This window comes from Rhinolophus ferrumequinum, chromosome 21, assembly GCF_004115265.2.
Source record: "Rhinolophus ferrumequinum isolate MPI-CBG mRhiFer1 chromosome 21, mRhiFer1_v1.p, whole genome shotgun sequence".
NCBI classification, from domain to species: Eukaryota; Metazoa; Chordata; class Mammalia; order Chiroptera; family Rhinolophidae; genus Rhinolophus; species Rhinolophus ferrumequinum.
Genome location: NC_046304.1, coordinates 7536603 through 7550672, shown reverse-complemented (window position 1 = coordinate 7550672; position 14070 = coordinate 7536603). Strand labels below are relative to the sequence as shown.

Here is a 14070-nt window from a genome sequence, read left to right as displayed (position 1 = left end):
TTTAATGAGTTCTGACATTTGGGTGAAAAGGAAACTTCTTTAAAAAGTTAAAGTCCTTGAGATGATTTTCTTAAATGTTTTGTGGTCTTGCGTGGGCTTTTCATCCCCACTGTTTATGAGGAAAAGAAAAAAGTTTGCTGAGGTCAAATAAACATCAGCCTTATCTTTTAAATTTATGACATAAATAAATGAAAATTTCCTGTGATTGAAGGCATTTATCAATACATTTCATATTCCAATAAGAGAATTTTAAGTAGCACAATCAGCTTTACCTTTGCACTTCCATTTTCCAGTTCCTTCAACTAAGGACAGCTTTATAAAGGGCAGGGAAGTTTATTCTCATCGATGTGTTCCATTTTAAATGATTATGCTCCCTTAACATTAGAGAATCCTGGCTGTCTTTGTTTCAAATGGTAGAAATCTTTTCTACATATATTGTTTTGATGTTCCATTAGAAAAACTTTCCTGGTAGTGACATTTGTTACTAAGTATTCTCTGATTTGAATCAGTGATTATCATCAAGTATTCTCCAACTTAATCATGAATTGAATTATTGAATTAATATCAATTTGAAGCTACTGCTGTTGTAGGTGTGTTTGTAGTTAATCTCATTTTTGAGTCTTTCAGGCCTTTTGAATTGGTTTATTTTAGTAAGTGCTCACATCAAATGTTGCAATACAACTCTAAACCTCTACCTACTGCCTGTCACTCAGATAAGATGTTCAGAGAGCGTGAGGAGGTGTTGTCATCTGTTGACAAGCATCCAGGGGCAGAATCAATTTCACGTTAGGCCCTTCAGGAGCCCCATGTTCTATTTTGTACTAGTGGAGGCATTAAACAGTGATTTATAGATGAATAGATTTCCCTGCCATGCTGATGATCTCAAAGGTTAGAGCTGTGCCAGGAATTCTCTCTATATTCTAATTAATAATAATCGTGTTAGGGATTGAGTGTTAGATATTAATCAGGTGTTGGGACTTCAGATAGGCCTCCAGTCCCTGTCATAACATGTATCCTTTCTGTAGCTACAGCAGTGTTTTTAGAAATTAAGAGTCAGGAATTGATAACTATTGAGATTTTGACTATAATATGCTTTCCAATAGTTGAAAATATAAACATTTGTACAAATGTTAAATTTAGAAAGCCATATAACCAGTTTAGGGAAAGGAAAAATAAACTAGCAAAGAGGGCATCTTTTAAAATAGTGTTTTGTAAGTGTGCGTGCTTGTATATTTACACTTGCCAATATATCCATACGAGTAAAAATAGAACAAAAAATGTTTTTAAATCTTTTAATAGTGAGAATTCTTTAGTAGGTGGAAATCTTCCCCAATCAGAGGGTCATTTGCTTTTTCATCCCTGTTTGTCTCTAATTACCAGGTCTTTGTTTTTTGAATTTAGATATATGGAATTATTCAGTCTTAAAAAATAATTGTCTCCCAAATTAGTATTTTCACAGCTACACTTTTAAAGTTATATTTTAAAAACAGGAATAAATGTAATAAAATTTTTACAAAAGTTATCAATGTTATATTTTGAAGAAATACAAATTATATCTCTGGGCTATTTTGACTTTTTAAAAATACCATTTTTGATCAAACATGCTGATGTTCATTTAAAAGCAAGATTATTAATCCCTAAACTATGAAAATATAGAAAGGAGATAGAGAAGGAAAATTTTCTTAAATTTAAAAGTTCTGGTCTCAATCTTGTTTTTATTTTTCATTGTTATTTTTCTTCTTGTTTATCTGGGAAGTAATATTCAATGTAAATGTTATAAATAATTAGTGGACATAAGTTAAATGCCAGTTCATATATTTTGTTTGAAGTACTGTAGCTGTAGGCTATATAAACATTTTAAGTAGCAAAATTAAATTTGTATTTGGAATATACGGAATTCCTCATTTAGTGTGGAAAATAAAAATGAGCGAATCTGCTTCTATTCCTTATCCAACTGCTTATTGTCGTGTGACGTGTAATACGTCTTTTGTAACTCTGTGCCTCTGGCTTCTCTTCTGTAAAATGGGCTCAAGACTATAATTGACTGCTTTCATCCCTTTCAAGAACATTGAGGACAGATACCTTGAAGTCTTTGGAAGACAAAATGCCACCTTTTGTATTTTTTGGTACTAACTTGCCTTGTAAGTATGTGCTATGTATTGTATACAGTGGCACGGTGTGACTTTGCAAAACTTTTTTATGAAAACAGAAGTTGCCTGCATGCCTTGATGTTACACTACAACTTCATGTGCATAACTTCATGATTAATGTTTTACAATTTCTGAACTTGACTCTGTCCTGTCTGTCTAGTGCAGTGGGAACTGTCCCTCTGACCGTCTCCATGTCTGTACAGTTCCTGGGCAGGAGGTGGGAGTACTAATCTTTTGTGGCAGTCTTTTAGAATTGTGCAGAGAAGTTATACAGGTGGGTTAGGGGTCTATTCCAGGTCTGCAGTGTGCAGAGGAGGCCTCTTCAGTTTAGGAATAGACAAACAGCCCTCTGATTTCCTCATTTTTAGGTTTTCATCAACATGCTGCCCTGCATTCTGACGCATGCATGGGTTGGAGTCAACTAGAACTTTTTGTTTTTTACCATACAGAGTGTGCTGAAGGGGGAGAATTCCAGCCTAGGGTTTGGGAGACATGGGATATAGTCTGTGTGCTTCTCCTACGCTAGTTCTCACTTTTACCTGTTCCGAATGCGTTCTATCTCTGATCAGTATGCCAGGGGGTGAAGAGGGCCGTTGAATTCTGAAATGGTGATGAGACGTATATGTGAAGCTACCTTTGATTATTTACATGAAAACTGTTTCAAGTATAGCTCATTATGATTTTCTTTGTATTTGCATGTGGGCTTTCACCACTCAAGAACTTCGTTGCGTAACTTCCAATGTCAACAGTGAATGCTTATGGTTAAAAAGCTCGGTGGCCTTTAAAGAATTACGAAGTGCTGTTTTGTTAAAAATAAAAATTCCTAAGTGCTATTATGTTTTTCTGTGATAAAAATTGTTCTTGTAAAGTATAAGGAAGATGATAATTTTTATGTCTGGTTGGTACTTGAGAAGTTTGCTTCAAAATTTTCAGTCTTGTGTGGTAGCGGTTTTTCTCAGGTTTCTAAAGTTGTTTTATGTTTTTATGACATCTTTTGTCATTCTTTTCCAGAGAATTCGGTCAACTGTGGATGAAAAAGAACAAAAACAACTTCTTATGGATTTGGATGTAGTAATGCGGAGTAGTGATTGCCCGTACATTGTTCAGTTTTATGGTGCACTCTTCAGAGAGGTAGGAATAAATTATTCGGGTTTTAGCTGAGGGATGAATATCTACTTGGAATAAATAAGAGGATGGCAGGATTAGATTTTGATCTTCAGTTAATTGCCATACATCAGGAGTAAATTAATTTCTCAATTTTAGTATATAGCCATGATAATCTTTACATTAATTTCTACCACTCATTGTTCCTTTGGTTAAGGGTGACTCTAATACTTTTTTTTTTATGGTTGTCATTTGTGAATCCCTTATTTCCTTCATTTATAAATGTTTTCTGTTCGTTAAGTACCTGACAAATCAGCTGACTTCTGAATGTTAGCCTTTTTGCTGTAGGTTTAGATCTGTCTCTTTTAGCCTTGAGCTCCTTCAGTGCACCCCACCCACTTTGTTAAAACTTTTATTCATTTCTGTTATCAAATGTGTCTACATTTAATGTAAGCATTTATTCATACCCACTAACAGTCTTCCATAAAGCCACCAGACATGGAAATGAACAAGTATAGTAGAATTTTATCTAGTTCTGTTACCCAAATGTTTATACAGAAACTACAATTCTAATTCCTTGGTCTCATAGTCTTGTTTCTTCTTTTGGCCTTTGGTTGTTCTCTATCCTGATGTGGGTATCACTTCTGTCTCCAACTGTAACCCACTTCCTCATTTCCAGTCATCCCACTACCTACTGCCGAGAAGTAAGCTAGGGCCAAGGAGTAACGCTGGGGCCATAAATGAGCCAAATACTTTATGGTGTCCTGGACATTCGTCATACACTTGTGGTAGTTAGGTGATTAGGACTTGAACTGAACTCCTAAGCATTTTAAGTACTCTCAAAAAACCCCGTTCTCATTTGGAAAATATTAGGATGAGCTGGTGGGGTTGTTAGGAGCTGGTAAGAAAAAGCCCCTCCCACACCTCTCTCCATTTGGGACTGGGTCACATAGTGTATGTAGCGCTGGGGTTTTGGTTGTAGTTGTTGAAACTTGAAATATGCTATGTTGTAAGATAGGACTGAATGTAACACTGAACAGAAGAAATGTATGAAACCTTATTATTGGAGAAGACCTTAGAGGTTAGTCATTTAATTCTCCACTGAATCCTGGAATTTTTATTTATGTATTTATCTGTGTTCTTAATAGGTAACTAGTAACTAGAAGCTTTCTATTTCATGATAGAGCCCGTTTAACCACTGTTAATTTTAGACTCACGTAGTTTCTGTTTACTTTTGTCCTTTTTATGACTTGAATATTCATTTTTATGGCCAGATACATTGAATTTTGTTCACTTGCGTCACCATTTCACATCAGTATTACGTTGTATCCATATACAGTCATGTATTCAGGTACATAACTGTATCCTGGACCTAAGTAATGCATAATGTTATTCCTTTAGTAAGATCATGAAGCTGCAACTTTCTTCATGTTGCACAAGAACCTTGCCATCTCTTCTTCCCTCTATTCCCCCAAACCATGAATTTATTCTTCATAACCCTTCAATCTTCTGGCTACTTTACTCTTCCAATCCTATACAGAACAATAGTTCTGCAATTTAGGGATTGGACTAGATTTTCTCTCCTAATTCGATTCCACAGTCAGCTTTTCCAGTGCTGTATTCACTATCATTATAGATTCCCACTGGCTTCGTCTTAACTCTGTTTAATCTCCATAGTGCTTGAATGCGCCAATTTATTTCTCATGTTCATTGATTTAATCATTCATTTACGCAACCTTTAAAAAAACAGCCCCGAGCTAGATAGCATGGAAGTCTGATTTTATGAAAAGAAGGCAAAGTAAGTGATACTTATGATTGAAAAGTTACTAGAAACAAAACAGAAGCTTGGAATAGTATCTGAATAGTATTCTTTTATATAAAATATAATCTATTTTTTAAACATTATGATTTTTTTGAGTATAAGATGCAAGCTTAAGAATGGTACAGTTAAGTTGTATAAATCACAAAATGCTTAGACAGAATGAACTTGAACCTCCCCACCAAATCTTAGAATGGAAGAAATAATAGGAACTTTCTGAATAATAAAAAATGAAGTTTTAGAAGCAGAAAGTTCACCTTTAAAGAGTGCATAGTCAAAGTGTTTCCTAAAGTTCATAGGTTAAAAATATTAAACAGTAAAGAGTTTAAAGAACCATTTTTCTTTCAAGATTGATTAGTTAAAAAAAATGATTTTTTTTTCATGACATGACCTTTGGTTCCAATAATAGACACAGAATTCTGGGTTTATGATAGGAAAGAATGGAAGTGAATGTGCACAGTCAGGACTTTTTACCTTAACCACCACTATGAGAGAGACAAATGCTTTTAATTCCTGTCACCGAGAGAAACCCTCCAGAGTATTTCATTTCACATAATTTATATGACCACAAGACATCAGGTTTTGGTCTGGTCAGTCAGTCATCAATCAAGGGGCTCGTGAGATGTTATTTTCCTTCTTGCAGAAACTGTGTCGAGATTAATCTTGCCGATGAGTAATTTTGAGTTCTATAACTTTATTCAGAGTAGTGAATAAATATTATTTAATGTTGAAGTTGGGAACTAATTTGTTACCATTGTCTCCAACTACATATACTTCTTTCTAGGATGGACCTAAATTCAAAACTCCCAAAGTACAACTTGGATTTGACCTAGATAAGTTATTTAGACACCTAAGTGCACAGGTTTCTAACTTCATTTTCAGACTTTCTAGACAGGGAAAAAAAAGAGTTAGGTAGTATTGAAAAATAAAAGTAACTTTTAGCCTATAGCTTATTTAAAGTCCTTTACCTACCATTTATCTTATCAATACTGAAACCTAGAATCACTTACAAATGTCTTTTAACATGTAAATTTTCATAATTTAATAGCAAGGAAGCCCTTATTTCAAATATCTTGAGGCTGGAGAAATTCTAGTGTAGGCAATACTGTTCTGAGTAACTTGCGATTACAGGTTATATAAAAGGCAGTGGCAAGAGCTGCAATAATCATCTCCTCCCTTTCTATCCCTCCTTCAACTCACGTTCTTCTTTCCCTTTTCTTCTTCACCCTTGCAAGTTTTAAATACAGCTTTATGGAGGCAACGTTGGCACATAACAAACTGCACATATTTAAAGTATACAGTGTGATATGTTTGAACAAATGTAGAGCCTGTAGAATGATCACCGTAATCAGGAGAAGGAACGTCTCTGTCACTCAGAAGCTCCCTCGTGCCCCGTGGGTAACACGCACGTCCTCCCTGCTATTGCCATCCTCAGGCAGCCACCGACTGGCTGTCTGCCACTGTTTGCATTTTCCAGAAAGTTATGTAAATGGAATCATACAGTGTATAACCCTTTTTTAAAATACTCTGTTACTCAGCATACTTGTTTTGCAATTCATGTTGTGGCATGTATCACTACTGTGTTCCTTGTGATAGCTGAGCAGTGTTAGTAGTATTTCATCGTGTGGACATAGCACAGTTTGTTTACCCGTTCACCTGCTGATGGGCATTTGGGTTGTTTCCAGTTTCTACCTATTACATATAAAGCCGCTATGAGCATTGCTGTACGACTCTGAGTGGACACATGCTTTCATTTCCCTTGGGTACACACCTGGGAGTGGAGTGGCTGGATCATATGGTAGGTGTATGTTTAACTTTTCAAAAAATGGCCAAACTCGTTCTCACAGTGCAGTTGACTCTTGAACAACACAGGGGTCAGTGGCGCTGACCCCTGTGCAGGCAAAAATCCACATACAACTTTTGACTCCCCCAAAACTTAATTACAGCTGTCCCTCAGTATCTGGAGGGGATTGCTTCCAGGACCCCTGCCGATACCCACATCCTCAGCTGCATAAGTTCCTTATATAAAATGGCATAGGACAATGTCATATTTTTCTCCACAGTGGTTATACTAATTTATACGAGGTGTGATCAAAAGCTACGGTGAATGTTTAAATTAAAAAATTTTTTTTTATTGCAGTAAAAGACACATTGCCATTAATCCCCCTCAAGATACTCCCCTTGGCTCCGAACACACTTATCCCATGGTTCTTGCCACTTTCTGAAGCAGTTCTGGAAGTCCTCTTTCCTCAGTGTCATTAGTTGCGCTGTCATGGCTGCCTCGAGGTTCTGAATCATTTTGACTTTGGGGAAGAGCCAGAAGTCTCACGGTGCCAGATCCAGTGAATGAGGTGGATGAGGACACACCGTAATGTTTTTATTTGACAGAAATTGCTGTACCAGAAGTGATTTGTGACATGGAGCCTTTTGTTGTGATCACAAAATACGGTGAATGCTGCTGCCGAGTGCCATCCAACGGAAAGACAGGGATCTTCAATACAGGCAGCGGCACGTTGAACCTTAGTAACAGTGTGACAAGTTTCAGCTTGTTCGGTGCAGTCAGTCGGGTGTGAGCTATGGTTGAGAGAAGGTGTGTTTTAAGTGCCATAAATCATCCTCCATCATGACAACGCTCTGTATCACACATAGCTTCTGGTATATGGGGATTTCTGTCAAATAAAACATTACAGTGTATCCTCATCCACCTTATTCACCAGATCTGGCACCAGGCGACTTCTGGCTACTCCCCAAAGTCAAAATGACCATGAAAGGTAAACATTTTGAATCAATTCAGGACATTGAGGCAGCCACGACAGCGCAACTAAAGACACTCATGAAAGAGGACTTCCAGAACTGCTTCAGAAAGTACAAAAACAGTGGGACAACTGTGTTCAAAGCGAGGAGGAGTATTTTGAGGGGGATTAGTGGCAATGTGTCTTTTACTGTAATACATTTTTTTAAATTTAAACATTTACCATATTGTTTGATCACACCTTGTATTCCTACCAGTAAGAATGAGAATTTCTATATCAGAAATTGTATTTCAGGCGTCAGTAATGGAGACTGTTAGTGGCTTACTTAGTTTGTGGTTTCCATTGTTAAGGTTGCCTCATGGTCCAAGTTGGCTCATAGAGTTCAGCTACCATGTCCCCACAAAGTAAGAGAAGAGGAGAGAATTAAAAGGGCTGTCTTGGAATCATCAACCAACTGACTGTTGACATCTCATTGGCTTCCCTTCTCTACATGGCAGACTGGGAAATGTAGTTTTAGTTGGGTACATTGTATATAACAAAGGGGTGTGTGTGTGTGTTGGGTGTGTGTATGTGTATTTTGAGTGCCATATGCATTTATTGTCACTGATCTCATTGCTATCATTTAGGATTATTAAATGTTTCATTTTTGGCTCTCAGGAGGGGTTGAAGTGATATCTCACTTTTAAAGTTACATTTCCCTAATTACTGGTGAGGTACAGAATTTTTTACTTGTGTGTCAGGTTTTCTTTTCTGTGAATTGCCTATTCATATACCTTTGCCATTATTCTATTATGTTTTGTCTTTTCCTAATTAATTTAGTATATCCTTTATTATGCAGGATACTAATCCTTTGTTTCTTTACACCCAAATATATGTTTTTATGTTATTTTTGAACTTTTGGTATGGTGTCCTTTATCATACAGAAATATTCATTATAATGGAGTTAACAGATCTTATCGTTTGTGATTTATTTTTTTCATGTATGTTTTTGGGAAGAAATTTTTTCCTACCCTGAAGTCAGGAAGAGCTTTTATAAAAAGTTCTAAACTTTTGCTTTTCAAAAAATGAATTTGGGAGTTTTTGTATTTTTATTTGTGAATGATTTGCTGGAGTAATCTAATTTAACTTTTTGTTGTATGGAAGGCCTCTGGTCTTGGTGGCATTCATTGAGTATGCCATCCTTTTTTCACCATTTGCTTTGCTGCATCTATCATACACCAAATTTCCGTATGTGTCTGGGCCTCTGAATCGGTTCCGTTGGTATATTTATCCCACACCATCAATACCGCCATCTTTTACTGTGATAGCTTTATAAAGTCTTTGTCTAGTAGATGAATCTTCCTTCTTTAAAATTGTGTGTTATTCTTGGCTCTACTTTTCTATATAAGTTTTAGGATCAGCTTGTACCGTGTTTCACCGAAAATAAGACCTAGCCGGACAATCAGCTCTAATGCGTCTTTTGGAGCAAAAATTAATATAAGACCTGGTCTTATATTATGTCATGTCATGTCATATCATATATCATATCATATCATATCATTATCATATCATATAAGACCCGGTCTTTACTATTAATTTTTGCTCCAAAAGATGCATTAGAGCTGATTGTCCGGCGGGGTCTTATTTTTGGGAAAAAAACGGTATAAGGGCATGATAATTTTGATTAGAATCTAATTAATTCTTAGATTAATTTGGAGTAATTTGGCATCTTTGTGATCTTAGGTCTTCACATTCATAAACATGCTTTGCCTCTCTTTTTGGTCAGGTTGTTATGCCCTTTAGTAACATTTTACACTTGTTTTCGTATATATTTTGCCTCTTCCTAAGTGCTTTGCAGTTTTTCTTTCTGTTGTGAGTGGTGTCTTTTTAAACACTTTATTTTCTAATTGGTTAGTGTTGCTATATAAATAACTTATTAGTTTTATCTGGATCTTGTCTCTAGGAACCCTTATCTTGATCTTACTAGTTCAGTTTTCATTATCCTCTGGCTTTCCTTTCAGTAAATCCATATTCAGTAATTTCTCCTTTCGTATTTCAGTCATGTGGTCCTTCCATCTTTTGCTTGAAAATGAGAATAATGTTGCTGTCATTGTTTTTTGAGGCAGCTCGGACCATTCCTTTTTTTTTTTTTCCGCCATGCAGCTCAGTGTTGTTGTCTATTCTCAGTTATGGCCAAAAGTGACTGCCAGAAGAAATAAGTTTACATTAGGTTATGTGCCTTGGAAACTACAAAGGTTTCCCTCTCTGGTGCTAATTGCTCTTTTATACCTCCTCTTCTCGTCCTCAGTTCTCAGTTTACTTCTTGCCTTTTTGTTTCCCCTGTTCCAATGTCCTTCTTTTTTTCTTTTTCTTTTTGGTTGCTTTCCTATTTTTCCATCCTCCCTTCATTTTCTTAACTATAGTTTTTAGCCCCTGACAGACACTTTGTGCTTTACATATGTTAACTCATTTGATCTTTATCATAGTCCATTGAGGATGAGGGGGCAATCCATTTCACAAGTGAGGAGTTGAGGGGCCCAAGCTTATATAAGTAGAAAGTGGGAGAGCCTGGATAGTAAGTCTGGCCTTTCAAACTCTTATATCACTGTTTCCACTCTGCTGTACTACTGAAGTTCAGTTCCTTCCTTAATATTCTTCTGAGTGGCTAAGTGTGCTGTCTTTTTCTACAATAAAAAATTGTACTAAATCTATCGAGATGGTCTCTTTAGATTAAAATAAATTCAAGTGTGTGTTTTGGGTGAAGGGTGTTACTCAGTCTTTTCTGAGAGTCATTCGGCAAGAGCACTCAAAAGGAAAAGAGACATAGAGAAGAAAGATTTGAAGAAATATACATAAGTAAAAGTTCACTGTGTCACATGTACTTGACAAACAATTGTTCCCTGAAGCCACAAAGTCCATGAATCCTCTAGCAGGTGGTCCTTTTGTAAGAGTCTGTTGTTCATCTCTGTACTCTTCACAACATGTGCTTTCTCTACTTAGAAGTTAACATCCTTGCATTGTGAGTGTTGATAGGAGAAAGGAGTTAAGTAAACTGAATTCTGTTCATGGCTCTATCACTAATTAGCAGTGTTGTTCTGGGCAAGCCATTGTACTGTTAGGGGCATTGATGTCTCATATAATCAATCCAGGTCAGACGTGAGGGTTTGGAGATTAGGGGTGGAAAATCTCTGAGGATACAGCTGGACCCATAAGTTTAGTAACAGCACACAAAATTGTTGACGATAGTTCTTATCCTCCTCCTGATAGCTGTTTACACTTTCACAAGGTACTTTGTAGTCCTTGTTAATACGTGCAAGTACTTTTACAGTGTTAGAATCCTTGTATCGCTTATGGTCTGTGTTTCCTCATGCATACCTCCCATGAACTGTATAGTTTTCAAAATAATTTAATTTTACATAATCCCTTAATAACGTACCATTTCTGCTTATTAGATAGTTCAGGGGTTACTAGTTTTGTTTCGTTTTTGCTTTTCTTTTTGTAATTTATGTTTAAGTTAAATTCCCAGTCATGACTCTATCAAAGGGTGTAAACACTTGTTTCATCATCAGATTGCCTTCGGACTGGTTTAAATCACTTCATAATACTGCCAACAATTTTTTTAATGATTCAGCATTCATTATAGACAGCATTCATTCATTTAAGGGATGTTGATTGAGCCTCTGTCGTGTTCTAAGGGCGATATAGATGAAAAACATAATAAATAAATTATATTTTATATAAGATAATAAGGGTTGTACAGAATACAGCAGGGTAAGAAGATGCTAAAAGGGGGACAACTTGCATTTTAAATCAGGCATTTTAAATGTTAGCAACTGAGAAGGTGGCATTTGAACAAAGAGTTGAGGCGTTGGATTTGCTTTATGTAATTTTTCCTTTTCTTTTATTTTACTAATTTAAGTTTTTATAGGATCTCAAGATTACTGTAATTGATTGTCTTTGTTAGTGAGAATGAATAGGTTCCCACGTATGTTCTATTTTTTCTATTTAATTATGGCAAAAATTGAAATTTTAATAAAAGCACAAAAGTTTCCCATGTAAGACTGTCCCGTCCTTATAAATAATAGTTGGGGAAATTGGGCAAATAAGTTTGTGTTTAAAATGAGGAGAATATTCTGCCCAGAGCCTTAATAAAGAACCAAAAATTGTTACTAGCACAAGATCAAAACAAGAAGAAGAAGATTGTTTTTTCTCTAATTGTATTTCTATTTTAGGTAAAGATGGTACTTAATAAGATGTGTAAAAATAACAGGTATTTGTTGTTTTATAGGGCGACTGTTGGATCTGTATGGAACTCATGTCTACCTCGTTTGATAAGTTTTACAAATATGTATATAGTGTATTAGATGATGTTATTCCAGAAGAAATTTTAGGCAAAATCACTTTAGCAGTAAGTACCTGGTTTTCAAACTGTTCATTCTGTATATGCTTAGCTTACATAAAGATGATGCTGGAGTTTTGAATGCACATATCTGAATGTCCTTCACAGAATGCTACTAACTTTCCTGGAAAGCCATTTGTAATAGGAGAAGAGACAAAAATCACTTCTGTAGGGTAATTAACACAAGTCATAAGAACAATTTTCAAAATATGGTCTACATCAATACTACAATATTCTTTTCAGTAAAATCACAGTGAACCATAATAGATTGTGTTGTAAATAAGACTAGGAAAGGCAATTTTCTGTTCTCTCTTCCCCTGTTGCTTTAACTATTTTTAAATATGTTATCACATTTATCCCTAAATTAATCAGAATCACAGCAGTCTCCTTGAAGTCCTTTAGTTAAAACTCTTAGACAAGTATTATTTCCTGTGATTTAAGATTTGGGCTACCTAGTCTAAACTATATAAACTTTTGACTAGCAATTTTGGTAATCAGCATTACTACCAGTTTGGTCAATTCACTTTTACCGGAGTACCGAAAAGAAAAGAGGTACTTTTTTGCATATACATTTACAGTTTAGAAAGTGAATTCATGATCATTTTCTTTCTTGTTCATCTTTTATAATAGTTGACAAAGATTGTTCACAATTTTTTTCCCCAAAAAAATTCTTTTTGATAGAGTGAAATTGGTAAGCTTCTTAGAAACCTGGGAATCTGAGCTAATTACATGACCTGGGTTAGTAGAGGTGTAAACCAACTTTTACAGGAAGTTGTTAGATAGATATTCTGGTTGCATATAATTTCCTATCTCTTCCTGCCCTGCATCCTCTACCTCCAATATAGTTTACTTGTTAATTACCATTTTATCCTATTTAATTACTAAGGGTTAATGACAATAAATGTTAAAATATATAGACAGTTTCTGAACTGTATTTTAATTTAAGAGATATGTGTGTATGTGAATAAATGAAATTTATAAAATCGGATTAAACTCGTCATTATAATCTTAAGATTCATAGGTCTCATGTTAATGTTTTAAATTATTTAGCTGAATTAATGCTTAAATTTTAATGTTTTATATGCTAACTGTTAAGTTATATACCCTTTCATATAATTTTATAAAAAATAGCTGTGTTATACTTGAAACTTGTTCATTAATCAGACAGGTATATGAAATTTTATATTGATCAATTTAGTCATCTCTCTCCAGTAAACCAAATGCAGTATTATCTTGGAACTTATTAGTATTCATAATAATTATAATGGAACAATAGTAACATAATGATAATAGCTAGTGGTTATTGAATGTTTCTTTGTGTCAGGCTAAGATCTTAAGGCATTCAACCTCATAGCAACTCTCTATGGTAAATAGTGTAAGCGTCTTTTTACAGATGACAAATCCAAAACATGGAGAAGTTAAGTAATTAATTTGCTTTGAAGTTTGTACAATTAATTGTAAGTGGTAAATGCTTTAAGCACAGTCAGCCTGACCCCAGAATCCTGTTCTCAACCATTATATGACAGGGTGATCATGAAGTTGGAAAACATAGATAAAATTATTTTATCGTATATTGCAATATGTGTAATATAGATACAGTAATAAATCATGTATTATGTATTTGCCTGTGTCTAGACACATAGATCACCCATCACACTTTATATTAAACACAACATTTAAAATTTTCTGTGTTAAATCTCTTCTTGCTAATTAATAACCCAATGAATGCTCAAGCCTAAACTATTTGGAACATTACAAGTTTGCACTTCTGCATTCCTGATACCCACAAGCTTGAGGACAGCAGAGATTTGACAGTAGCAAATGCTTGGCCTGTAGCAGGAGGTTGGCCTCTTCTTTAGTTATCTT

The 14070-nt window shown here is 35.3% G+C and overlaps 1 protein-coding gene across 3 annotated transcripts in view; it reads left to right on the top strand.

Moving 5' to 3' along the window:
• Nucleotides 1-14070, top strand: part of MAP2K4 (mitogen-activated protein kinase kinase 4) — a 115326-nt gene that overhangs the window by 76752 nt on the left and 24504 nt on the right. For all 3 annotated transcript variants that reach the window (XM_033090640.1, XM_033090639.1, XM_033090641.1), the window contains 2 exons: nt 3162-3281; nt 12094-12213. In XM_033090640.1, the coding sequence (XP_032946531.1) occupies nt 3162-3281; nt 12094-12213 (240 nt within the window). The remainder of the gene's footprint in view (nt 1-3161; nt 3282-12093; nt 12214-14070) is intronic.